The 26,369-nt window shown below is 54.0% G+C and overlaps 1 protein-coding gene across 2 annotated transcripts in view; it reads left to right on the top strand.

The window, feature by feature from the left end:
* MGAT5B (alpha-1,6-mannosylglycoprotein 6-beta-N-acetylglucosaminyltransferase B) overlaps window positions 1-25,684 on the top strand; it is a 67,004-nt gene extending 41,320 nt beyond the window's left edge. The window contains exons 9-18 of one of the 2 annotated variants that reach the window (XM_022589489.3): window positions 3,124-3,255; window positions 4,641-4,774; window positions 9,092-9,222; window positions 9,689-9,694; window positions 16,888-17,043; window positions 18,298-18,444; window positions 18,632-18,748; window positions 24,156-24,230; window positions 24,625-24,881; window positions 25,411-25,684. In XM_022589489.3, the coding sequence (XP_022445197.2) occupies window positions 3,124-3,255; window positions 4,641-4,774; window positions 9,092-9,222; window positions 9,689-9,694; window positions 16,888-17,043; window positions 18,298-18,444; window positions 18,632-18,748; window positions 24,156-24,230; window positions 24,625-24,881; window positions 25,411-25,609 (1,354 nt within the window). In that variant the 3' untranslated portion in view covers window positions 25,610-25,684. The remainder of the gene's footprint in view (window positions 1-3,123; window positions 3,256-4,640; window positions 4,775-9,091; window positions 9,223-9,688; window positions 9,695-16,887; window positions 17,044-18,297; window positions 18,445-18,631; window positions 18,749-24,155; window positions 24,231-24,624; window positions 24,882-25,410) is intronic. The other variant, XM_089901634.1, reaches the window with a different exon arrangement.
* The last annotated feature ends 685 nt before the right edge of the window (window positions 25,685-26,369 follow it).

Raw genomic sequence — 26,369 nt, 5'->3', positions numbered from 1 at the left:
GGAAATTATCTCAAGATTCCAGCTGAAAAATGACCGTGACCTTAAGTGAGGGGTGTGTGTGTTGGGCGTGGGGATGGGGTAAGGAGTTGCCAGATTCGGAAATTCAGAAGGTGAACCTGATGACTAAAGTAATAATAATCAATGGAACTTTCACTCTCCTTGCCCCACTTGATCCTACCAGGAACCCCGTGAGGTAGGCTTTTTTTTTTTTTTTTTTTTGCGGTACACGGGCCTCTCACTGCTGTGACCTCTCCTGTTGCGGAGCACAGGCTCCGGACACGCAGACTCAGCGGCCATGGCTCACGGGCCCAGCCGCTCCGCGGCACGCGGGATCCCCCCGGTCCGGGGCACAAACCCGCGTCCCCTGCCTCGGCAGGCGGACTCTCAACCACTGCACCACCAGGGAAGCCCAAGGTAGGCATTTCTATTTGTCTTTTGCTGATGAGAAAAATGAAATCTCTAGAGGCTAGTGGCCCCTCCAAAGTTAGCAACAAAACTGGGACTGGGGCCCAATCTCTGCTGGCAGGCCGGGGCTCCAATTTCAGGATGTCACTGTGGTCCAGTGACCCACCATTGTGCTGTCTGATGCCCGGTGGCCCTGGGGAGGAAGGAGAGCTCAGTGGGTGGGAGTGTGGGCGCTGGAGCCCACTGCCTGGGTTCCAATCCCAGCGCCACGCCTTCCTGGCTGTATGATCCTGGGTAAATGACTAAACCTCTCTGTGTCCTAATCTGTAAAGAGGGGAGCAGAATGGGAATGGGTCTGATCTCATAGGGTAGTTGCCCAGATGAAAGGAATTGAAGAATTGATGAGTTGAAAGCACGTAGAATGGTGCCTGTGTTCAAAATGGTAGCCATGAAGGTGAGGAAGATGACACAGGCTCTAGGAAGTCAGTGTGGGGTCATTTTCCCAGGACAGGGCTGTGACTTGCTTATCTGGCCTCTCAGTGGCCCTGGTGTCTGGGGCTGGGGCCAGGGGTGTGGTCAGGGTTGAGGCAACCAAAGGAAGCACCCATGACTTTGTTGGCACCACGCATGGCCACAGAGGGACAACATGTTGCCTGGTAACCAGCCGGAAATGCAGTGTGGGAAAATCAAGCATGTGACTGGTGCAGGTAGCAGCAACTAGACCCACCTACGGTTTATATTTTCAGAATCGTCTTAATTTTCCCAGACCCAGATTCCATGAGGGAGGAGCAGCCACCCGCTTCCTCACTTCTGCAAGAGGAATCATCACCTTGTCTTTCTATTTGTGGTTCTCAATTGAGTGGAGGAAGTGGGGCGGGGGACCAGGGTCTGTCCTAAACCCGGAGCTTCTGTAGCCCAGGACAAAAATGATGCTCCATCTGACTGGAGGGCTTTGGGGTGTGAGAGGCAGCCACACTGGAAAGAAAACAGGGATCCTACAGAGGAGAATGTAAAACCTGCTCACCACTTAAAAATGCCACCAAATATTTCATGAAGTCTCCAGGTTGTGGGAACTGTTTCCTGTGATGGCTCCAGACCCCTGGGGTCCTGGGCTTATTCCCCTTTGCTTTCTGAGTAATTCAGCAAAAAAGCTGAAGAAGCACGCCCTGCCTTAGAAGCCCTGGGTTTGAGAGTCCTGTGTGGCCGTCTGGTTGGAAAGAGGGGCTCATTGGAGGGTTGGACGGGTGGAGACGGGTGGGGGGGTGCTTGGCCATTTTTAAGTTTATAGATAAGAAATGGGAGAAAATGATTATAAGATTTTTGCACTCCTCTCTCCCCGCTTAGCAGCAAAGGTTCTACCACTGGGGGAGCCAGCGTGGGGAAGCTGCGTGAGGCTGGGTGCACTGGCGGGGGGAGGGCATGCCCTTCTCTGCCGGCCACAGACCAACCCCTGATGCCTTGGTCCCCGTCGCCCGAAGCTCCCCGTGACATCTTTCCATCATGGCCTTGTCGTCAGGTTATCATCAACGTCGCTGAAAAGGCCGCGTTAGGGCAGTTTGCTCAGCGCGCAGTGTTTACCGAGCCTCTGTGGGTGTCTTGCTGAGCGTGCGCTAGGTAGCGCAGAGGCGTCCAGGTGCTGCTTTTCCACATGGCTTGAATTGTCTCGAGGAGCCGGAGATGCGACCCAGGGAACTGACGATAACTGTGGCCTTTTGCCATGTGGATCCCTGAAGGGGCTCACTGGGAAGTCTCACGGATGCCTTGCAGCATCTGGACCACGAATCCAAGGGAGGCGGGAATGGGGGAGGTGGGCGGCTGCTGGGGGGCTTCCCTGGGGGCCGACACTAGTCTTCCTGGCTCAGCCGCTCAGCACAGACTGACTGAGTCATTCATCTAAAAGCCGCGTCATCTCTGCCGGGGCTGTGTAGTCAGGCTTAGCAAAGGCTCCTGGATGGTGGGCAGGGGCATCCAGGGCAAAGTTCACGCTGGCACTGGGGGGGGCCAGGCAGGGGGCTTTGAGCCTGTCTCCAGGGAGGTGGACTGGGCAGATGGGAGGCCGTGTCCTTCAGGCTCCAGTGAGGTGATCCGAAGTCTCCACCCTGGGTCACCAGTGGCAGCCCTGTTCCCGTATGAAAGCCTGCGAGTAAGTTACCCAGCAGGCAGGGTCTGCCTGTGGGGCAGGGCTAGGCATCTCCGTGGGCCAGGAGCCAGTCAGCAGCGTGGGACACAGGTCTGGGGACCCTTCAGCTGCTAACAGATGCTGACGCTGCGCCGAGGACCTCGCCAGGTGTTGACGGCACCTTGTGCACACTGGGTACAGGTGCCCCCTCTGGGTGGACACAGCCCTGCAGGGATCAAGTTTGTGCAGATTAACAGAAGGTGCTCCTTCCTTCTGGCAGGTAGCCCAGGCCAGGTACAGTCTTGGCAAGCTAGCCGGGGCTGGATCTCAGTCCCATTTGCCCCTCGTTGGAGTCTCTTGTGCAGTGAAAAACCTATACAACCGTACACGGCTGCCCTGTTTGCTTCCTCTCCAAGAGTTCGCCAGGATTCATGCACTGACCTCACTTTCCTTTACAGCGTTCTCCCCGCCACTTATTCTGGGCTATAGGAACAAGGGTGGGCTCCAGGTCCCCCCGGGGCAAGCCTGTTTGGGAAGAGGGGTTTTTGCTGTCTGTGGGTCCCTCTCGGGGCTCAGACTCTGAAGGGCTCTTCTCTCAGTAACTTAGGGGCGCCGCCAGGCCGGGGGAGCTGCCCGCTCGCCACGCCCCTGCCTTTCGACCTCGTCTACACCGACTACCACGGCCTGCAGCACATGAAGCGGTACATGGGACTCTCCTTCAGGAAGTACCGGTGAGAGGGCAGCGCGACGGTGGCGATGGCCCATGGCAGCCCCCGGGCTCTGGCTGCCGGCTGGTCCCCAAGGTGGGGGATTTTGCACTTTCCCAGGTTCCGCGGTGGAGAGAAGGCTCCCCTCCCCCACTGCCTTCCTCCTCTGACCGCTCTGCCTCCTGACTAAGGCTGACTCAGGTGACAATTAATAAACCACAGCCGGGCGATCCAGGCCCCTGTGCTGCTGGACAGGCTGGGGGGCAGGGTCAGAGCTGACCCAGATGGAGGGGGCAGAGGAATTGCGGGGAGTGGTGGAGCGGAACAAGGCAGGTAACGGGGCGTGACCTCTGTGGGTGGGGACCCAGCAGCCCCCCACCCCGACTCCCTCCTCCACCCCACCCCCTCCAGGGCAGGAGGAAGGCCGATGCCATAGCCCTGTCTCTCTGCAGCCAGCCGGGTACGGGGTTTAATTTAGCACAGAGAGCCCTGCTGTTTATTACGTTTGCTCTAGTCTCATTGACTATCCCACATGATTTTATTAGGGAAAAAAAAAGTGACAGGCAGCGTTATTGCTTTTATTATTAATGCATGTTCTCCGTGCACTGGGGGCCTCTTCCTGCCATTCCCACCTCTTCCGGGGGAGGAGTGCCGACCTCAGCAGTCTGGACAATTCTGGGTCACCGGCAAGGACTCTGGGTGAGGGAACTCCTTGTAGGGGCGTCTGAGTCTCAGCGGTTTTCTTCAGGTGCCCACTCCGGGGTGGCCCAGATGGAGGGAGAGGTTCTGGGCTTTGGCCCATTGACAGCAGCCTCAGTGGGCCAAAGGGTGGGACAGAACCTCCACCGGCTGGGAGGCCCACCTCAAGTGGCCACACTTGCAGGAGACTTTGAGGCACGATGGGCACGATGGGCCCGTGGCAGTGGCTGGGCCCTCTGAGGCCCTGATCTTCTGCATCTCAGCCCAGATAACCCCGGCACATCCTGCGGGTGTCAGGCTCCTGGGCAGAGGGACTGTGGACCCCCTGCCCAGGAAAGTAGAAATCGTACAAGTGACCCCTGGGGCAGTGGGGAGGGATCCCATTCCAGGCTGGGCCTCCCCTTCTAGGCTCCCTTGGGGCAGCTGTAAAAACTAACAGTTTCTGAGTTAGCGGTCCCTGGTTCAGGTGTATCACTAAGACCCTGAGATAGTTATCCCCATTTCACCAATGGGGAAGCTGACCCAGAGAGGTTAAGGCACTTGCCCGTGGTCACACAGCCAGCTAGTGTCTGAGCCCAAGCCCTGACCACACATCACACTATCCTGACCAGCCACCTTCGGGTTACAGAGCCCACGGCTGGCACAATCCTAGCCCAGGGAGACACAGGGAGGTTGGTGACCCTGGTTCCTGATCCCGGGGGGGTGGACAGGTGCCGCATCCGGGTCATCGACACCTTTGGGACAGAGCCTGCGTACAACCACGAGGAGTACGCCACCCTGCACGGCTACCGGACAAACTGGGGCTACTGGAACCTCAACCCGAAGCAGTTCATGACCATGTTCCGTGAGTGTCCGGCTCTGGGAGGTGGCGGGGGCCTCTCCGCGGTGGCCCGGGAGGAGGCAGGCCCCATTCCTTCCTCTCCTTCCTTTTGGGGCCTGTGCGGGGAGGGGGGGAACACACCCCCTTGGCGTGTCCCGTTGGACGGGAAAGCCTTGTTCCCCTCTCTGCAAATGTGTGAGCCACAGAGGAAGCCTCTGGGGTGTGTAGGGAGGGGGCAGCCTGGGTGGTGGGGGGTGGGAGGGGGGAGCATGGTGACCTTTCCAACACCCAGAGGACGCAGCCTTTGTCCTCCTGGAGCACACATTGCTGTCTTGCTCTCGAGAGCGGCTCAGCACAGGGTTCCAGAACAAAGAGGGTTCCATGGCCTTTGAGAAAGAGAGACATTCCAACGTGGAGGGAGACTTAAGTGAGTGGCGAGGGGGCAGCATAGGGAGGCTTTCTAAGCAGAGGGAACAGACGTAGTGAAGATGGATATGGAAAGAACGGAAGGTTCTGGAAATGCAAATGCTCCGGGAGGCTCCAGCGTTGGGGATAATGGGAAGTAAGGCTGGGGGGTGGGGTGGCTGGGGCCCCTGTGGGTGACGGGCTTCGGGCAAGGGATGCCATTCGAGCTGAGCTTTCGTGATTTTTTAAAAAAATTATTTATTTATTTTTGGCTGCTTTGGGTCTTTGTTGCTGCACGTGGGCTTTTCTCGAGTTGCGGTGAGCGGGGTCTACTCTCGTGTGCGGGCTTCTCATTGCGGTGGCTTCTCTTGTTGTGGAGCACGGGCTCTAGGCGCGTGGGCTTCAGTAGTTGTGGATTGCGGGCTCTAGAGTGCGGGCTCAGTAGTTGTGGCGCACGGGCTTAGTTGCTCTGCGGCATGTGGGATCTTCCCGGACCAGGGCTTGAACCCATGTGCCCTGCATTGGCAGGCGGATTCTTAACCACTGGGCCACCAGGGAAGCCCGCTTTCGTGATTTTTAATGAGACTTTAAAATATATAAACACTGACCTCCCCTCTTACATGCAGCGCGCTGAAAATAATTTAACCTTTTCTTGACAACTCGGGGCCAATGCTCTATCTCTCTGGTGTGGGGCCTGCCCTGCGGGGCCGGCAGAGGTGTGTGGAGCCACGTCCCCTGCTGAGTGGCCCCTTCTCCTGTCGCTGTTTGGTGTGGCGCCTTTTCTCCTACTTGGGAGACTGTCAGCTGTCACTTTTAATCGTCGTCAAGCTATCTGCATCCAGCAGCATCTTGGACGTCTAATTGGCGGCTCTTTGAAGGCTGTGGGTCAGAAAGCCGGATAAGCGCCCTCGTTAGGATTGTCTCTAAATTAAGAGGGAGCTTAGTTCCAAGCAGGGTCCCGAGGAACTTGCTCGTAAGTAAAGTAGCTGATCTCTGCTGAGCCTGTCAAATGAATGCCTCCCTTTTGGGTGCTTAGGGACTGCTTTTGTATTACTCTTCAGGTTCTAGGCTGTATTAGAGGCAGACAAGATTTCTGAATAATACATGAGTAATGGCTTGATTGGATCCCAGAAGGTTGGGAAGGTGGGAAGTTTCCTTGGAGCCCAGATGAGGAAACTGAGGCCCAGAAAGGTGGAATGTCCTGTCTGAGGTCACATGGCTCTGTGGGGACCAGACTCCCTCCCCATAGCCCATTGCAAGGTTGTGTGAGGCTTCTCCAAGAGAAGAGGGACTGTCCTAACAGGTCATCTGGTGGCATTGTGCTCCCAGCAGAGTGATTGAAGTGGGATGGGTCCTGAGGAGATTTCTGGAGGGAAAGGAAGTGGGGGTGGGTAGTGGTGGTGATGCTGTAGGCTGTGGAAACAGCATATGTGATAGCAGAGCAGAAAAAATACCATTGAGGATCTGGGAGCAGAGGGGTGGGGTCTTTTAGCAAAGATTCCAGAGTTTACATTGGATATGGTAATTTGAGGTTCACTGTAGGTTCTTGAGCTAGGGAATATTGCGGAGAAATTTTTTTTTTTTTTTTTTTTGGTCACGCCGGGCAGTTTGAGGGATTTTAGTTCCATGACCAGAGACTGAACCCAGGCCCTCGGCAGTGAAAGCACGGAGTCTTAACCACTGGACCTCCAGGGAATTCCACCCCCCAAATTTTTTGAGATACATTATTCTGGCAGACTGCAGATGGCCAAAGGGACAGTGGTAGAGGACGGGGAAGCAGGAGATGGGTTAAGAGCCCTCTGTGATAATCTACACTGAGAAAATGAGGACTTGCCCTGGGGTAAAACACACTGGATCTAGAGTTCCAAAGCTGGCAAACTCCTACTCATCCTCCAAAACCCCATGTCAAATGTCTCTTCTTTTTACTGTCACTTTCACTGATCACCTTATCTATTCCAGGCAGAATGTTTTTATAACTCTTCAACCTAATTCTGTTAAAGCATATATTGAAATAGAGTTATTTGCTTATACATTTATTTCCACTGATAGATTATGTATGAATCACTCAAAAAGGAGCCACTGACTGATTTATCTTTATTTCCCTGGAGCCTATCAAGGTCCTCAGAAAAATGTTAATTGACTGAATCAATTAAAGAAAGAGAGAACAAAAAACAGACTTGCCTGTCTTAATGATATACCAAGTCCAGGAAGGAATTCATGAGCAGACCTCTTTCCCCATCTATTGATAGCTGGTTGATTTCCCCAAAGAGCTAACTGCCTTTGCTCTTTGCTCTGGCTGCCTCTCCCTGCCTTGCCCTGCCCCGAGGAGCTCTTTGCTTAATGGTCCCTGATATTTTAGTTGGTTGCAATACTTCGTTGTCCCACGCCCACTAGTTTAGCTAATTGTTCTAAACCTGTCCCTTCTGGTAGAGTTGGTGGAATGAGATTTTCTTCATCTCTGAGAATAGGGAGGAAATGGCAAACGGGAGAGAGACCTGGGTGCAGCCCCAGCTAGAGCCAGAGGGTAGGGACAGAGACCAGGGTGGGGCTGGGCAGGCAAACTGGGTCAGGGAGGGTCTGGTCTGCCCTCCTGGGGCCTCTCCCTGGCCTGGCAGAGCCTCCTGAGACAGGAGAGCTGCCTGAGCTCTGACCATCACAGAAACAATTCCAGGCCTCCAGGGCCCCCCTTATGCCTCTGAAGCCCTAGAGGAGAGATCATTTTGTTCTGTAGCCTGTCCTTATAGTGGTCGGATTTTCAGACTCACGAATCCGTGAGCTTTCTGGGGCACTTGGACAGAAAACCACCGCCTCTTCTAAGGTACACCAGATATTGATTATAAATTTTGTGGGTATTGAGAGGGATGGGTAGACATATTGTGTTAAATCTACACATTTGATTAAAGTATGCATCCCAATTTCAGAAATGCTAAAATGTGAAAAAACGTGCATCTGAAATGAAGAAGTAGGGTATTTGGCATCAGGGCTGTTCTGGGAAATCAAGGGTGTTTGGCTGTTACCAACCTACTCCCTGCAGCCTCTCCCACCTGGGAAGGTAGAGTAGGTTTAATTGGGTTCCATAAGCACTCTATTCAAGGTCCTCTACGTGGAACGGAGGGATCATGTGACGTGCAAATGGATGACACTTGTGCCTACACATCTACCCTGCCACGGCAGGCAGGGCTAATCAGTGACATTCCTGCAGCGTGGCCGAGGAATTGGAGCCCTAGCTGAAACGCATTCCTTGCCCGTGGTGCGCTCGGTTCTGGGAGGTGAGGCAGGGTGCGATCCGCGCTTTGCCGGAGACCTAACCACAGTGGATGGGGCCACAAGGGAGGGCACGTGGACCCCAGAGAAGGCTTCTGGGAGGAGAGGAGGTGACGTGTGAGTGGGGCCCTGAAGCGGAATAGGATTTTCTCATCCTGGAAAAGGGTGGTGGGCGCTCCAGGCAGAGGGAAGGGCAGGGCAGGAGCTGGCAGGTGTGAAAGGGAAGATGTTCCGTGCATTTGTGAGCCAGCCGGCCGGGCGCTCCCGTGTGCCGGGGACACAGACAGAGCTTTTGCTCTCGTGGGGCTTAGATTCTGATGATAATACACAACCAAATCAATATATACTATCACATCTGGTCAGTGAGTGCTGGGACAAAAAATAAAGCAGGGAAAGGAGACAGAGTGGGATTGGGGTCAGGAAAGACCCCTCAGCAGGGCCTTGTGAGCAAAGGGCTGCGTGGAGAGAGGGCTGGGTAGGTGGTAAGAGATGCCGTGGAAGGGGGCCAGGGCACTGATGCTCTCCCCGCCCCAAACAGGACCCCTTACCTCCCAGCCCCCTTCCCCATCCTTGCCAAACAGGGAGCCCTCTGATGGGGCTGGGCCGGGTAGACCCAGGGCGTGCCCTTGGCTGCCTGGTAACCCTCTTCCTGACCTCGTGGTCTGGCTGCAGCTCACACCCCGGACAACTCCTTCATGGGCTTCGTGTCCGAGGAGCTCAACGAGACGGAGAAGCAGCTCATCAAAGGCGGCAAAGCCAGCAACATGGCCGTGGTGTACGGCAAGGAGGCGAGTATCTGGAAGGTGAGCCCCGCTGAACGCAAGCACCAGCCCTCGGCCCCCAGGGGCTCCCAGCCCCAGGATTCGGCTCCCATCCGCCGCCCCCAGCACCGGACGACGGTGGAAAACAGCCCCCACTAATGGGTCAGAAAAGAGGCCTCTAACTGCCTTTGGAAATACCAGCCCGGGGACTCATGCCTCACCCCTCTCCCTGCTCCCACGCTTTGCAACAAATTCAAATGGCTTAACCTTCCACCCTCCCTCAGATGGATCAACAGACACTCTCACCCCGCAAAGGGGGTTTAGGCTAGACGTGGGGATTCTGTGGGATGGGAGGCCGTGGAGAAGCAGGAGAGGCCTAGGAACTGGAACCCCGTCTTCAGGGCGGGGTCCCACAAGAAGCACCACCAGCATGGGAGGGTACCCACTCACCCCGCCACTGACTTGTCCTCTCTCCTCTTTTCTCTCTGCCCCCCTGGCAACGAGGCAGCTCCAGGTATGCCACGTGTTCCCTTCGCCTCCCGCCCCCCTCCACTCTCTATAGGGTCTCCCCTGGGGGTGCTCCCGAGGTGGGCTCTCCGGGGTTTGTGGCTCCTGTGGATGGACCAGACCAAGGCGGGAGGAGGGTGACGGGGACAGCGGGGTCTCAGGCTCTTCCCGGGGCCCTCTGAGGGGAGGCAGGCCCTGGAGGTCAGGGTCCAGCTCCGTGTGGCGCGGGGCAGCTCCTAGGATGGGCCATTGACCTAAGGCAGGCGGCGTGAGGCGAAAGTTTAATAATAAAGATGCCGATCACGGGGAACGTTGAGCAGCCCCGTACCCCATGTCAAGCCTGTCACATGACCGTCTCAGTTAATGATTCTCATGCTGTGTTGATTAGGATTAAGTCCAGCTGTCACAGAAAAGCCCTGAATAATAGTGACTGAGGCAAGATGCAAGTATGTCTTCTTTTCTGTTGACAAACTCTGGAGGTGTCAGTCCTGGCCTGACCCCTGGGGCTCTTCTCCCCTGGTTGACCCGCCCTCTTTAGTTCCCACCCTGGTCTTGCCTCATCATTTAAGATGACCACAGACAGTGCACAGCCATTACATCTGCCCTCCAGCTGGGTGGGGGGGCGGGGAGAGGAAGAGGAGGAAGGAGGAGGGGGGGGGAAGGTCAGGTTTAGGGACATCGCCTGACCGTTACGCGCATCTCTTCCCCATATGGCCCTGTGGCTAGGTCTCCGTCCCGTGGCCATGCCCAGTCTCAGGGGATGCTGGAAGTGGCTGTGCCCCCGGCAACCAGGTGCCCAGCTCAGCCCTGGAGTTCTGTGACTGAGGAAGGGGGAGGAAAGCGATATTATGGGACATCTCATGGTCTGTGCCACAACAACCCTATGAGGTCATAGCCATGGCTAATATTGGTCCATCCAGAGCTTACTGTTGCCAGGTGCTCGCATATATTTTCTCACTTGACCGTCAACTACGAGGTTAGAGTGACAAGCTAGTTAAGTGGTGGGGCTGGGATTTGAACCCACATCTAACTCTAAGAGCCAGAACAGTTAACTCTGACTCTACATAGCCTCCCCGGTTATGACGCCTTGGATAGAGGCAGAGAGAAGCTCTGGATTAAGCTGGACTACGGGTCCAAGCCCTGGCTGAGACACCAGTGCCCACTGCCAGGTGTGGGGAGAGGGGCGAGGACTCATCCTCATTTGAGGCCAAACGAGCTGGCTGCCAGGATGCCCAGGGTGCTGGGCAAGGGAGCGAGCACAGACGGTGTCTGCTTGGACCAGAAAATACTGTTAAGAAACTGCCCCGAGAGAACGAGAGGTTATGAGGCCTGGGAAGAGAACAGTTTTCTCTCTAGCTCAGGAGCCTCTGGGTCAGCCAGGAGCAACGCTGTGCAAGAGACCTCAAAGCAGTTGCTTCCAAAAAAAGACATCTTTGCTCTGGTCTTTGTGACCCAAGGAAGGCAGAGGTGGCCGGCTGAAGAAAGGAATGACAGCAGCATCCTGGGAAAAATGCCATCTAGAGTTCAGGGGGCCAGGTGGCGAGAAGCGGAGGAGGGAGGAGGGTATGAGGTCGTGACATCCTTAGGGGAGCGGCAGCCGGGGTCCGGAAGAGGGCTTTGGTGAATGTTGTGCCGAGGAGGCTTGTCTTATCCTGGGTCCCCAGAGCTGGAGGCTAAGGCTTAGATGCTGCTGTTTTAGGAGAGCCTGTCCCAGGGAGCAGGACTGAGGGATGGGAGAGAGGCTGCTCGTCCGGATGCAGGGCAAACCCAGCCTTGCTGTTGGAAGAAACATTCCAGACCTCAGAAGTGCTTCTGGGGGAGCTAAGGTGGACTTTTCAAACTGCAACTTAGCGCTGGTTGGTTTTTTTTTGTTTTTTTTTTTCTCCTCTGGTTTACTGAGGTATAATTGACAAAGAGAAATTGTATGTATTTAAGGTGTACAACATGATGGCTTGATAAACATTTATATTGTGAAACGAGTGCCACAATCAAGCTAATTAACACATCCACCACCTCAGTTATCATGTGTGTATGGTGAGAACATTTAAGATTGACTCTCTTAGCAAATTTCAAGTATACAATATAGGTTTATTAACTATAATCACCATGCTGGACATTAAATCCCTGAATTTATTTATCTTAAAACTGAAAGTTTGTCCCCTTTGACTCATATGTCCCCATCCCCCCCCCCCACCCAGCCCTTGACTCACACCATTCTACTGTTTCTATGAGTTTGACTCTTTTCAATTCTGCACATTAGTGAGATCATGCAGTATTTGTCTTTTTTTAACTCAGAGAGCCTTGATTAGCCTTTAAAATGAAGCAGAATAACTTAGAAACAATAGAATAAAAGGATATCAGAGGACTTTATATTTATTAAGAGTAATTATTGTTTTGTAAAACTTTAAGTTTTCATACATAAATACACACACGTGTATGATTAGGTGAAAAAAAGTTGCTCAACAGTGCATGTAACGTGAACCCATTTGTGCATGTATGTGTGTGGTTTTTTGTTTTGTTTTTGTTTTTTTTTTGCGGTACGCGGGCCTCTCACTGCTGTGGCCTCTCCCGTTGCGGAGCACAGGCTCCGGACACGCAGGCTCAGTGGTCATGGCTCACGGGCCCAGCCGCTCCGCTGGGATCTTCCCGGACCAGGGCACGAACCCGTGTCCCCCGCATCGGCAGGCGGACTCTCAACCACTGCGCCACCAGGGAAGCCCGTATGTGTGTGTTTTAAAGGAAATGTACACCTGCTTATAATGCATAAAAGATCTGAGGAAGGCACACAAGAAACTGTTAATAATAGCTGCTCTGGTAATGGGATCAGGAAGTTGAATGGGGGCTTTGGAGACATTTTCTAAACACTTTATGTCCTTGATTTGATTTTTTTCTAGGGCCATAATTCAGTTTTATAATAAGTAATCCTTTTAAATTTTTGGTGTGATTACTGATATGATTTGGCTTTGCGTCTACCATTTTATTAGTTGGTTTCTTTCTTTTTTTTCTTTTTACCTGTTCTATGTTCCTTTTCCGCTCATTTCTTATCCTTTTACATTGATATATTTTTAAAAATCCACCTCCCTTTAGCTAATTGTACTCTCATATTCTTTTGGTCCCGATCTTCTTAATATTTTTATACTCTTTACACTACCCCAAAGGTTATAACACGCACCTTTGACTTATCAACGTCTAAGCCAATACTTTTACGTTTCATTGGGTTATAAAAGAACTTCAAAATGTTTTATTTCTATCCGGCCCCAGCTTATATGTTTTATGGTATTTTAATACTCTCCAAATATTTTATACCCCACGATATATTATTATCATTGTTGTTGTTGTTGCTACTGTTGTTTTGCAAAGTCAATATTCATTTACACTTACCCACATTTACCCTTTGTATTGTTCTCTGTTCCTTCTTACATCTCTGAGATTCCATCTGGAATCATTGTCTCCAGAAGAAACCAACTTAGTCTGGGACTGCTGTTTTTGATTTTCTAAGAATGTCTCGGAGGATACATTCATTATGTACAAATTCTAGCTTGTCCTCTGCCTTCTGTCATTTCCGTTGAGAAGTCAGTGTAGGTCTGATTGTTCCTTTAAAGGTAATTTCTTTTTTGTGTTTTCCTTTGCCTGCTTTGAAGGCTTCCGTTTGGTTTTCAGAAGTTTTACTATGATAAGCCTCAGTGTGGTTTTTTGCTTGCTTGTTTGTTTGTTTTGTTTTGTTTTGTTTTTATCCTACATGGAGTTTGGAGATCTCTTTGGATCTGTGGTTTGACCTTTCACTAATTTTAGGAAATTCTCAGCCACTCTCTCTTTAAATGTTGCTTCTGCCCCAATCTCTCTCCTGTACTTCTGGGACTCCATTTACACAGACATTAAATCTTCATTATATCCCCTTGTCTCCAGCATTCTTTTCTGCAGTTTCCATCCTTTAGTTTCTCTATGCTTCATTCTGGATGTTTTCTTTTGTTCTTTCAGTAAGTGAAGTTTCTCTTCAGCTGTGTTTAATCTGCTGTTAAATCCATCCATTTAGCCTTTAGTTTCTGCCACTGTGGGTTTTTTTTTTTTCCATTTGGTTTCAAATTTTATCTTCTATTTCCTAGACTATATTCAGTGTATTATCTTAAAGTCTGTGCCTGGTAACTCCAGCATATAGATCTCCTATGAATCTGTTTTCATTGTCGTGTCTCTTGGGTGTTGATCATATAGCCTTGTCTCTTTATGTACGTGATATTTTTTAAAAAATCAAGGTATTTAAAATTTTAAATTTAAAAATCTATTTCAATAGCTTTATTGGGGAAAATTGACATGCAATACACTAAACTTGTTTAAAGTGTATAATTTTATGGCTTCTGACTTACGTGAAACCATCACCACAATCATGAGAGAGAATAGATCCACCACCCCTGAAATTCCCTTCTTCCCTTTGGCATCTCTTCCTCCCATCTCTCCTCTCCTCATCTCCAGGCAACCAGTGGTCTGCTTTCTGTCGCTATGGATTAGTTCTCATCTTCTATTGATATAATTTTATATAAATGGAATCATATGGTATATATTCATTTTTGTCTGGATTTTCTCTCTGAGTATAATTATTTTGAGACTCCTTCATCCTGTTGCATGTAACGATAGTTCATTCCTTTTTATTGCTGAGTAGTATTCCATTGCGTGGACGGACTACACTTTATTTATCCATTCACCTGTTAGTGGACATTTGGGTTGTTTCCAGTATTTGGCTATTACAAATAAAGCTGTTATGAACATTCACGTACATATCTTTGTACACACGTATGCTTTCATTCCTTGTGGGTAAATACCTAGGAGTGGAATGGCTGGGTCATATTGTAGAACTGTTTAACATTTTAAGAAAAGTGGTTTTGCCATTTTACAATCCTGCCAGCAATGTATGAGAGTTCCAATTCCTTTACAAATTCATCAATACTTGGCATGGTCAGTCTTTCTAATTTTAGCCATTTTAACAGGTGTGCGGTATTATCTTATTGTGGGTTTAATTTGTAATTCTCTAATGACTAAGGATGTTGAAGATGTTTCTGTGTGCTTATTTGTCTTCCGTTTATCTTTTTTGGTGAAATACCTTCAAAAATGTTGCCCATTTAAAAGATTGGGTTGTTTATTTTCTTATTATTGAGTGGTTAGAGTTCTTTACATATTCTGGATATAGGTTCTTTAACAAATAGATGCTTTGCAAAAATTTTCTCCCAGGCTGTGGCTTGTCTTTCTCTTAACAGCATCTTTCAAAGAGCAAACGTTTTTAATTTTAATGAAGTCCAGTGTTTTCTTTTATGGATTGTGCTTTTGGTGTATCCAAGAAATCTTTGTCTGACCCCAGGTCACAAAGATTTTTCTCCTATGAGTTTTATAGTTTTAGGTTCACATTTAAGTCTGTGATCCATTTTGAATGAACTTTTATATATGATATGAAGTCTGGGTTGAAGTCCTTTTTTCCCTTCCCTTTCCTTTTTTTTTTTTTGCATATAGAGTGATCCATGACTGTTTGTTGAAAAGATTATCCTTCCTCTACTGAAATGTCTTTGCATCTTTGCCAGTATTCAATTGACCCTACATGTGTAGGTCTATTTCTGGACTCTCTATTCTGTTCTGTTGATCTGTCTCTCTCGATGCCAATATCACACTGTCTTGATTACTGTAACTCTACAATAAGTCTTGAAATCAGGTAATATAAGTCTGCCCAATTTCTTCTTCTTTTTCAAAGTTATTTTGTCTCTTCTAGGTCCTTGCATTTCCAAATGAGTTTTAGAATTAGCTTGTCAATTCCTATTTTAAAAAGCCTGCTGGGATTTTGATTGGGATTTTACTGGTTCCCTTTTCTTTTCTTTTTGAGAAAAACTACCTCTAGGTAGTTCTGGAAAATGAATATGAAAAACTGTAGAAATAATTTGAGGTCAAGGATGATACTCTCTTCTTCCAGAGAGGATTTACTTTTATCCTTGGATTACAGCTGGGGCCCTAGCAATCCCAGGTCACCTCAACCAATGATAGTAATTGAGACAAGTTTAAAAGGATTCAGCCCCTGCCAGAGCTGCTCTAGTTCTGGTCCCTCCTTTCTTCCAGGCTGTAACTCCTCAGAGTTCCAGCCCAAAGTGTGGATTTCCATCAGGGCTCCCCATCTTTGGCAGGCCCCAAACTCTGACTTTTGTCTCCCAGGTCTGCTTAGCTGCCTAGATGCTGCCCCTGGAATCATCAGGTGCCCCCAGGAGGAAAACCAACCCCAACACTGGCCTCAGCAATCTCTTTTCCTTCTTCTCCCAGGTCTTGGCCTTGTAATTCTTCATCCTTTGTTAGATTTTCCAGGGCCTTCATAGATGTATTTTACATTTTCCCGTTTTTCCTGGTCATTCTCAGAGGCAGGGCTGATCTGCATTACCCAAAGTGGAAGGCCTCCTTGTGAAAAATGTATACAGTTTGAGTTTCAAAATGTGAATTATTAACAATTATTCTGATGTCCATTGATAATATTCTACAAGAGCTGTGGTTAATAAAGTGAACCTGGGCTGGAGCTCCTGGTGGTCTGATCTCATGCTGGCCGGCGGGACGTGGGGAACCATGAGTTCTTTTTGTCTGACCCATTGGCCTGCTGGGAACTAATCCTCCCTGAAGAGAGCCCCACGCCCCACCCTTCTCCGTGATCTCGAAGCTACTTTCCCCTCCCTCTCTTCTGCGAGCCTCAGAAAATCTCTAAAAAATAGAACCCAGCAGCCGATCCCATGCTTGTTCCTGTCGAGGTCCTACACTGACCGCAGCTCGCTCCCAGCTCAGGGCCCTGGCCGTAGCGTCAGATGGGTGCCCGGACACTGAGGTGTTATGTATTCACCTATGCTCCGTGCCTCCTCAGAGGTCCTTGGAGGTCATCAGGGATTCAGGGGAGGCCAAGTAGCTCCAGCTGGATACAATTAAATGTTGGTCTCTATAGGAGACCTTTGGAAAGAAAACAGGTCCGTGGCTAAAAATAGTCAGGAGGCCTCTGGTCTAATCCAACCTCTGTAACTCATAGATAAAGAAATTGAGGACCAGAGAGGGCAGGGGCCTCCTCAGGGTCACACAGCTGGGCCGACCTGAGACTGGCCCCATGTTTTCCGACTTCCCGACCGGGGGTGTCTCTTCAGCTGGCTCTGCCGTCTGAGGTTGGAGCAAGGCTCCCATCCCCTCCATCTCCTCTTCCAGGGGAAGGAGAAGTTCCTGAGTATCCTGAACAAGTACCTGGAGATCCACGGCACCGTGTACTACGAGAGCCAGCGGCCCCCCGAAGTCCCGGCCTTCGTGAAGAACCACGGCCTCTTGCCGCAGCCTGAGTTCCAGCAGCTGCTACGCAAGGCCAAAGTGAGCCCCAGCCCGTCCCCACCCTCACCCCAGCCCGTCCCCACCCTCACCCCAGCCCGTCCCCACCCTCACCCCAGCCCGTCCCCACCCTCACCCCAGCCCGTCTCCATCCTCACCCCAGCCCGTCCCCACCCTCACCCCAGCCCGTCTCCACCCTCACCCCAGCCCGTCCCCACCCTCACCCCAGCCCGTCCCCATCCTCACCCCAGCCCGGCCACAGACGCCCAGGAGGTGCCCATACGTGCCTGCCAGGCCTGCCGCCATCACTTGTGGCCCCCTCTACGTGTGGACATGCCCAGGACACTGCTGCCCTGAGCCTCGTGTCTGGGCCTCTTAGGGGCTGGTCGGAGCTGGGGGCAGAGATGGGGATGGCCATCAGGCAGGGGAGGCCCCACAGTGAAACGGACCTGAGTGGGGCTCAGTGATGGTGAAGAGGAGTTGGGCTGCCCACCTGCCCCCCCCGCCCCAACACCAGTGCAGCCCAGCTGACTCCTGGACCTGGCTTTCAGAGCCACTGAGAGGGTGGAAGGGCAGGCTGGGGGCAAAGGGACGGGGCGCAGCCTGGATGGAGTTCCATCGGGCCAGTAGTTCTGACGAACTGCTCCTGGAATTCCCTGAGCTGTGTCCCTGGAGCGTGATCCTGCTGTTGGGCCCTGAAGTGTCAGTGAAGGCTGGAGAGTCTCTAGCCAGCTGCCAGGTCCTCTCCTGTTCTCACCATAACTTATTTCTTCAGGGTGTGTGTGTGTGTGTGTGTGTGTGTGTGTGTGTGTGTGTGTGTGTGTGTGTGTGTGCGTGTGTGTGTGTTGGGGTGGAGAGAGGGTATCTTTGTGCAGTGAGCAACCTGAACAACCCTACATGGCAACCCCAGATTCAGAATCACTTATTGATCACCTTTCGGGGCCAACCCTCTGAGCACTCCTAGTACAAGTCAGGTACTGAATGAATGTTTTTTGGGTGAATGAGTAAAGGTCCTTTGAGGTCAGCTGTAGGAGTGGCCTGAAGCCTTCTAAGCTTGGGAACCCTTGTTCTTTTCCCCTCCAGAGTCATAGCCTTTAGAGCAGGAGGAGGCCATTGATATGACCTAACTAGACGTCCTGATTCCACGATGGCTGAGGCACACAGCTGCTCTGGGCTCTCTGCTGCCCCAGCTGCCTCCTGTGAATGTCCCAACCCCAGCCTCACTCCCAGCTTCCTGGGGCTCCTGGGCTGTGATACCCAACCTTCCCTGACCATCGTGCCACCTCGGTTCTGCAGCTCTTCATAGGGTTTGGCTTCCCCTACGAGGGCCCTGCCCCACTGGAGGCCATCGCCAACGGCTGTGTCTTCCTGCAGTCCCGCTTCAGCCCGCCCCACAGCTCGCTCAACCATGAGTTCTTCCGGGGCAAACCCACCTCCAGAGAGGTGAGTGGGAAGGGCCTGGTCCCACATCGGGAGGGTCCGAGATGGGACCCCTGCAGTTCCTGGAAGGGGGAGACTGAGACATGGGGTGAAGGGAGAGATGGGACAGATGGGTGGGGGGCTTCTGCTCTTCACGCAGCCCAGCTTGGCAGGCAGAGGGAGAAGCCTCCCGTCTCTGTGCCCTGGCTAGGTGTTCTCCCAGCATCCCTACGCAGAGAGCTTCATTGGCAAGCCCCACGTGTGGACTGTCGACTACAACAACTCAGAGGAGCTTGAAGCAGCCATCAAGACCATCGTGAGAACCCAGGTGAGGCTCGGATCCAGTCAGGACCACCAATATCCTAAACTTTGGGTCTTTGCTATAATTAGAAAAAGATGCTCCTCTTGGTGAATTCAGACTTGCAGGCCTGGGTTGGCAACTTGGATGCGTGTGTGTGTGTTGAGGGAGTGGGGGGAAAACCTGCCTCTGTGCTGTGAGCAACCTGCACAACCTTACAGGGCAGCCCTGGATCCAGAATCATTTATCGCGTGTCTCTGGGGGCCGGGTCCTGTGAGCACTCCGAGCACAGGTTAAGTGCTGAGTAAATGTTTTCAGGATGAATGCGTGAAGGTTCTTTGAACTCTGCTGTCTCTGTGGTCTTTTAGCAGCACGTCTCAGACTATAATGTGCACACAGATCACCTGGGGGTCTTGTTAAAGCGCAGGTTTAGAGTCAGCAAGTTGGGTGGGGCTGAAGCCCTGCATTTCAAACCGGGTCTGGGTGGTGCCGCCTTTGCATAGCAAGTGAGTAGAGCGTTCTGCGTTTCCTCCAGCAAGTAAGTGTTGGTGGGTGTGGGCGGAGGGCAAGGAGGGGCTTGTGCAGCTCCTCTCCCCGGTGGGCACCTCTGTGGCTTCTGATGGCTCCCTGTGCGTGTGGGCTCTCGCCGTCCCTTCATTTTGAGAAGCGGGCAGACTGTGTGAGCACATGGGGGAGGGGCAGCCCTGCTCTCCGTGATCCCTCTGGACCCATTTCTTGCTGTAGCTCGGACACCAGGCTGAGCAAAAAACCCCACTCCTGTCAGGTCCCCTTCTCTGCCCATCACCAAGATCACCGAGCGTGCCCTCCCTGGCGGGGGGCTGGGGGTGGTTGTGCTGCTCTGGGCGGACTTGTGGCAAAATCAGAGAGCATTAGGCTGCTGGGGCAGGGGCCACCACAAGGGAGAGCCCTGCCCGGGAGGACACACAGCTGTCTGGGGAGCTGGGGACACTGCCGGGCTTGGGGCAGAGGCCACCGCGCATCGGTGCCCCATACGGTCTTAAGGGCTTAACTTTGGGTCCAGAGCTCTGCTTGGTTGTCCTGACCGTGAGGCAGGGTTGCGTATTTTTTTAAATTTTCTTTTGGCCGTGCCATGCAACTTGCAGGATCTTAGTTTCCTGATCAGGGATTGAATCCAGGCCCTGGCAGTGAAAGTGCCAAGTCCTAACCACTGGACTGCCAGGTTTTTTTTTTTTTTTTTTCTTTGCGGTACGCGGGCTGTGGCCTCTCCCGTTGCGGAGCACAGGCTCCGGACACGCAGGCTCAGCGGCCATGGCCCACAGGCCCAGCCGTTCCATGGCATGTGGGATCTTCCCGGACCGGGGCACGGACCCGTGTCCCCCGCATTGGCAGGTGGACTCTCAACCACTGCGCCACCAGGGAAGCCCTTTTTAAAAAAATTTTATTTATTTATTTGGTTGCACCAGGTCTTAGTTGTGGCAGGCGGGGTCCTTAGTTGTGGCTCGCTGACTCCTTAGTTGTGGCATGCGAACTCTTAGTTGCGGCATGTGGGACCTAGTTCCCTGACCAGGGACTGAGCCTGGGCCCCCTGCACTGGGAGCTCAGAGTCTTAACCACTGTGCCACCAGGGAAGTCCCTGCATTGTTTTTTCTTTTTAACACCCTCCTGCATCCCGTGGATCAGTCCCTCCCATTCGGCACTCTCGGTGTTAGCCCACCCCCTCAGCAAATGACCCCAGAAAATCCATGCCCACCCTGCCCACCCCCTTCTTCTACCCACCCCACTCTCGTCCTTCCCTCCTGTCTGTGTGTGAGTGTTTCTCTAGTGAAAGTACCCAGGAAACTGCTGTGTCACAGCCTAGGTGCATCTCTGGTTGTGGCAGATGTGGGCAGGTTGACCCGCGCAGTGGCTGAAGCCCTGGACCTCCACCGGTGGTGCAGGGAGAGCCCTCCGCCCCCTCTTGAGCATCTGCTTAAACAAATCCTCCTCTGCTGGGATTCCTCCAGGTCCCGGCCTGAGGCTGGGTTCTTCCCGGAGCTGACCCCAGGCAGGGGTTTGAGCACAAGTAGTTTGTCTGGGGGGTGATCCCAGGAAGGAAGGTCCTGGAGTGCCAGTGAGTCAGGGTGTGTCATCAAGAAGGTTACCCCTGCCTTCAAGCACCTGGTGCTCAGTGCCGGCGGGGACCTCCGAGAGGTGGGGTACTCGCATCCCGGCTTGTCCTGAGAAATGAGGAAACCGGGGTGTTTTTCCCACAACTGCATCCACCGCTGGCTGAGGCTGAACCGGGGGGGCAGGTGTCAGCTCTCAACACTGGGCTGAGCAAGCTAGAGAAAGCCGCCCACCCCCCGACAGACGGTGGGGGAGGGCGCTGTGGGAAGCTGCCCTGCAGGGGACCCCCATCCTGCACCCTGTCCCTGCTCCCTCTCTGCACCCCTTGCAAAAGCAACCCTCTGGGACTTCCACCCCAGGGGAGCAGGGGCGGGGTGGGAAGGGGACCAGGAAGGCTTTTGCCCACCCCCAGGCCTCAGGTCTGGCTGCACCTTCAAGGTCCCTTGTGACTGTGTGAGCGAGATCCCAGCCCTGTGGAGAGCCATGTTCCCAGCCGCAGACCTAAACAGGGGTGTATGTTGGGGGGCGTCTGTGCGTGTGAGCATGCTGGACACACAAGAAATTGATAACAGTGCCTGCCCTGGGGAAGGGGCTGGGCATCTGGGGTCAGAGGAGAACTTGCTTTGCCTTGTTTTCTCTTGATTTTTTAAAACATGAACATCTGTTTAATTGTTAGTTAATTAAAAATCAGGGCTTCCCTGGTGGCGCAGTGGTTGGGAGTCCGGCTGCCAGTGCAGGGCATGAGGGTTCGTGCCCCGGTCCAGGAGGATCCCACGTGCCGCGGAGCGGCTGCGCCCGTGAGCCATGGCCGCTGAGCCTGCGCGTCCGGAGCCTGTGCTCCACAGTGGGAGGGGCCACGACAGTGAGAGGCCCGCTTACCGCAAAAAAAAAAAAAAAAAATCAATAACAAAAGGGTCCAGGAACCAAGGTACTGCAAATTCGTCAGGCTGACTTGCAGCTGGACCTCAAACCAGCCCGTGCCCCCCCTGCCTTTAGCCATCCCACCCCCAGCCTGACTCTTGGGCAGTTAACCCTTTACCCAAGAATTGCCTGAGAGGTGTTTAAAATGCAGATTCCCGGACCTATCCCCAGCTTCTGATTTAAAAGGACCGGTGCAGCCTTGGAGTTTGCAGGTTTTTAAAATTTTTTTATTGAAATCTTGCTGGTTTGTTCCCGCCCCCTTCCCCCCTCATCATCACAGGCCAGCAATCCCGGCAGGACCAGCACCTGCCTTTCTGTCCAGACGGATCACCATGCACACCTGTAATTAGACCTAATGGGGGTAATTTCCAGGCAGGCTGGCTCCTCCGGTGGGAGATTCACGGCAGGCGGGGCGTGGCTGCTGCGAATGGTCCCCTCCCTCTCACGGGTGGAGGGGGGCTTAGAATCACCACGTGATGGGCTTCAAACCACCCCCGGGGATGACTCGGTGGCTGCCGCCAGGAGCAGGCAGGGTGATATTTGGAGGGGAAATCTCTTCTCTGGTGGCTTTATTTATAACCAGGACTTGAAGTCTTGGACCCGAGGCGACTGGGGGTCCCCTGGGGCAGCAGCTGGCGGCCGGGGCCTCGGTGGCCATCAGCTGGGGTTGGGATTGGCTATGTGGAGCTCAGGGCTGGAGAGGCTGTGCTGGTTGATGGGCTGTGAAGTGGTGGCTGGATGTGGACCTGGGGATTCTCTGGGATCCCGGATCTGCCCCAGGATTAAGGACACCGACTCACAGGGCAGGTGAAGTCAGAACCGCGGCACGGTCAGATGGGTGGGGCCTGGTCCCAAGAATCAGTCCTGGTGGTAGCAGCTGCTTCCCTGAGGCCCTCCTCAGCTTGAAGTCGGGGATGTCCCCTGGGCCAGAGGGCCCAGGATGGGCCTCCAGCCCTTCGAGGTGGGGTCTACAGGAGGCAGGACCCAGCGCAGCCTGATTGGGTTCTGACACACCCATCTCTGATGCGGAGAAGGGACCTGGGCAGACCAGCAACACTTCACTACCTGGGCTGAAACTGCCTGATTTCTGGAGCTGCTGGCAGGGAAACGGCATTATCAGGAGGCGGCTGGGCTGGGTATGGTGCCAACACACATGGTGGGGAGTGGGGGGTGGGGCCAAAGGCCAAAACAGACCTTCCTCTGAGTCTGAGATGGAACATCTCCCAGGTCACCGCGATCTCGCCTCCCGCCCACCTGGCCGACAGTTTCCTCCAAGGAGGCTGTGTGTGCTGGGCCACCGAGGGTTGCTGTAAACAGGGAGGGGGTGGCCAGGTAAGAAGACTGGAGAGGAGGTGGGGGTACTCGCGCTGGGGAGGCAGCGGCCTCATCACCTCTTCCGTTCCCCTTGCTCCTTGCGCCCCAGCTACCAAATCCATCTGGTCCTGTCGGCCCCAGTGTGCGCTGTTCCATAACTCTGATATTTAGACTGACGGTATGTGGCCTCCCTTTGGGGGCACCTAGTTCATGTAGCTCCCGGGTGCCTGGTCTGGGCAGGAAGCTTTACAAATGTCATCTCATTCCATCAGGCTGGGAGATTCCCTGTGTTGCTTTGCGTGAAACTTCCACATCTTGGGCAGAACACAGGCAGAGCTGGGGATGCTTTTTCATTCCATGACTAGTTCCTCAGTGACTCCTGTGTACCAGGCATTGTGCCAGGCACCAGGGGTTTAATGGTGAACAAGTTGTGGTCCCACAGCCCATGGGGCTTATGACCTGAGGGAGACAAGGGATAAATCAGAAATGATGGGCTTCCCTGGTGGCGCAGTGGTTGACAGTCCACCTGCCGATGCAGGGGACACGGGTTCGTGCCCCGATCCCACATGCCACAGAGCGGCTGGGCCCGTGAGCCATGGCCGGAGCCTGTGCTCCACAACGGGAGAGGCCACAACAGTGAGAGGCCCGCGTACCGCCAAAAAAAAAAAAAAAAAATCAGAAATGATGACACAGGCACTAATTCTCTACTGGGAAAGTCTGGGGTGTGTGCAAAGGAAAGTGGTCCTTTAACAGGAGGTGGGGTGGAGCTCTGGGTCTGCTTCCTGGAGGAGGTGACGTCTAAGAGGGGAAGGTGCATCCATGGTTGGCTGGGGAAGAGCAGGCATCACAGCCGAGGAGGGGATGGAATGCTGAGCTTTAGGGAAAGAGGAGAAGCTCAGTGGGAGGGGGTCAGGGAGGGATGAGCTGTCGTGAGGCCCCCGAGGGCCACTGAAGGGTGCACCGGGGAGTGGGGCATCTGCGTGGATAGGGTGGTCGGCTCCCTGGGTGCAGGCCGTGAGAGCCCCCAGATCTGGCTGCTCCCAGGGCCGAGCAGCCAGGTCTGGGGAGGCCCAGGGCTTCTCCTGCCCCATGTGTCTGCCTGTCTCTCACACAGGTGGACCCCTACCTGCCCTACGAGTACACGTGTGAGGGGATGCTGGAGCGGGTCCATGCCTACATCCAGCACCAGGTAGGTGGGTCCCCCACTCTCTGTCTCCAGGGGCCGAGCTGGCTCCAGTGTCTGAGGCCCCACCTCTGCCCAGGGTGCAGCGTGCTTTAACCTCCAGGTCCTTCTCCAATCTGTTTCCTTCCGCGCGGGGGTTGGAGATGGGCAGGGCCGAGCAGTACTACTCAGAGACCAGGCCTGGGGCACCCCTGCCCTGGGCCCCCAGCTCGAGTCTCAACCCCCATATCACAGCACAGAAATGCAAAGACTCATTTTTCATTTTTATTACACAGTTGTTTAGAAGTTTAGTGAGTGAGTGGGGAGTAGGGAAGACCCTCCCCCTGCAACCCCTACCCACAGGATGAGTTGGGAGTGAGGTATTCCATTTTCCCTCTTGACACTGCTTTCCTCTGGGCAGGACTTCTGTGCAGCCCCAGGCCCTGCCCCCCCAGGGGCCCGAGCCCCGGAGAGCCCCTTCATCCTGGCCCCCAACGCCACTCATCTCAAGTGGGCCCGCAACGCCAGCTTGGCCCCGGGGGCCTGGCCCCCAGCGCACTCCCTCCGGGCCTGGCTGGCTGCCGCTGGGAGGGCCTGCACGGATGCCTGCCTGGACCACGGGCTGATCTGCGAGCCCTCCTTCTTCCCCTTCCTCAACAGCCAGGACGCCTTCCAGACGTGAGTGAGCCCCGGCCCGACCCGGCCCAGCTGACCTCACCTGTAGCTCCTTTGCTCCTGTGGCCGCCTTGCCCCCGGCCCTGCCAGCAGTGGGGGCATGCGGTGCTTTCCAGTGAGTCAGGAAGGATCCAGAAGGGACCTTCCGGGCAGGTATCCACAGCACAGCTGCCCACTCTTGGCAAGGCCTCTGCCCCAAACCACCAGGGGAAGCTCCCTGCTCAGTCCCTGACCTCCTCATCCCTCCCTCAGCCCCTGCCCAGCCTGTCTGGGCACCTTCTAGGTCCAGGCCACAGAAGCTGCCCCAGGTTCCCCCTGATGGGTGAGCCTGGGCCCCCCACCCTCCTGCCCACTCTCCTCTCTCACAGCAGGGGCGAGAAGGAGCTGCAGCCCAGCGTTTGTCCTGGCGCCTCCTAGAGACATCTCCCTGGGTCTGGAATGGGATGGGCCAGGGAGAGGGAGTGGGCAGTGCCAGGCTGGGGCAGCCCCCGCCCCGCACGCTGAGTGACCACCTCCGTTGGTGCCCACCCAGGCTGCAGGTGCCCTGTGATGGCACCGAGTCGGAGATGAACCACCTGTACCCGGCCTTTGCCCAGCCGGGCCAGGAGTGCTTCCTGCAGAAGGAGCCTCTGCTCTTCAGCTGTGCCGGCTCCAGCAGCAAGTACCGCCGGCTCTGCCCCTGCCGAGACTTCCGCAAGGGCCAGGTGGCCTTGTGCCAGGACTGTCTGTGAGGGCGCCCACCGGTTGGCCCTCCCCGCCTCAGGAGAAAGCACCAGCAGATTCTGAGCTCCAGCGACCCGCCCTACCCCCCCACCCCGCAACGCCCCCAGGCTGGAGCCTCCTTTCTTGGCCGGGAGGTGGGCCGAGCCCATAGGTGCGCAGGTCTGGGGAGGGAGGCGAGTCTGCCGAGTGCCTGGTGCCCGCCCTAGGCAGGCTCCTTGCTCTCACCCCGAGGGCTCGTGGCAGCGTTGTGGCCAAGCAGCTGGGGGTTGGTCAGAGGGTCCCACTGGCCCAGGAGCAGATGGTCGGAGGCCCCTTGCTTTGTGCAAGACCAGATCTGGACCAGGTGGAGTGAGGGCCTTTGTCCTTCTTGGGCCCAAGGATGCGGCCTCTGGGCATACGATAGAGGAAGCAGGGTGATGCTTGCCCAGTGGCCCACTGGAGGGTCCACAGAGTGGGGAGTGATGTGTGAGGGGTCAGCCTTGTCCCTGTGGAGTTGTTTGGGGTGTGGACAGAAAGGGCCGGGGACTGGGGGGAGGCCAGGCTGGGGGACCCTGTTCATGCCTCCTCAGCACCCCCCACCCCTCCTGTTTTCCCAAATTCCCCTCCTTTCCACACTTGGGCACCACAATTAGGGTTGCAGGGACCACTTAGACCCTGGGTTGAATTGTTTCCCTCTTGCTTATTCCAACTTTCTTCACTTTGGGCATTTCCTGAAACCTATCCCAGCATGACTGCGATTCCAGACCGTGGATTTGTTTCCAAAGCCTC

This window comes from Delphinapterus leucas, chromosome 19, assembly GCF_059928025.1.
Source record: "Delphinapterus leucas isolate spDelLeu-1000000601 "Yukka" chromosome 19, BTC_Dleu_Yukka2, whole genome shotgun sequence".
Lineage (NCBI taxonomy): Eukaryota > Metazoa > Chordata > Mammalia > Artiodactyla > Monodontidae > Delphinapterus > Delphinapterus leucas.
This window is presented reverse-complemented; position numbering and strand designations above follow the sequence as displayed.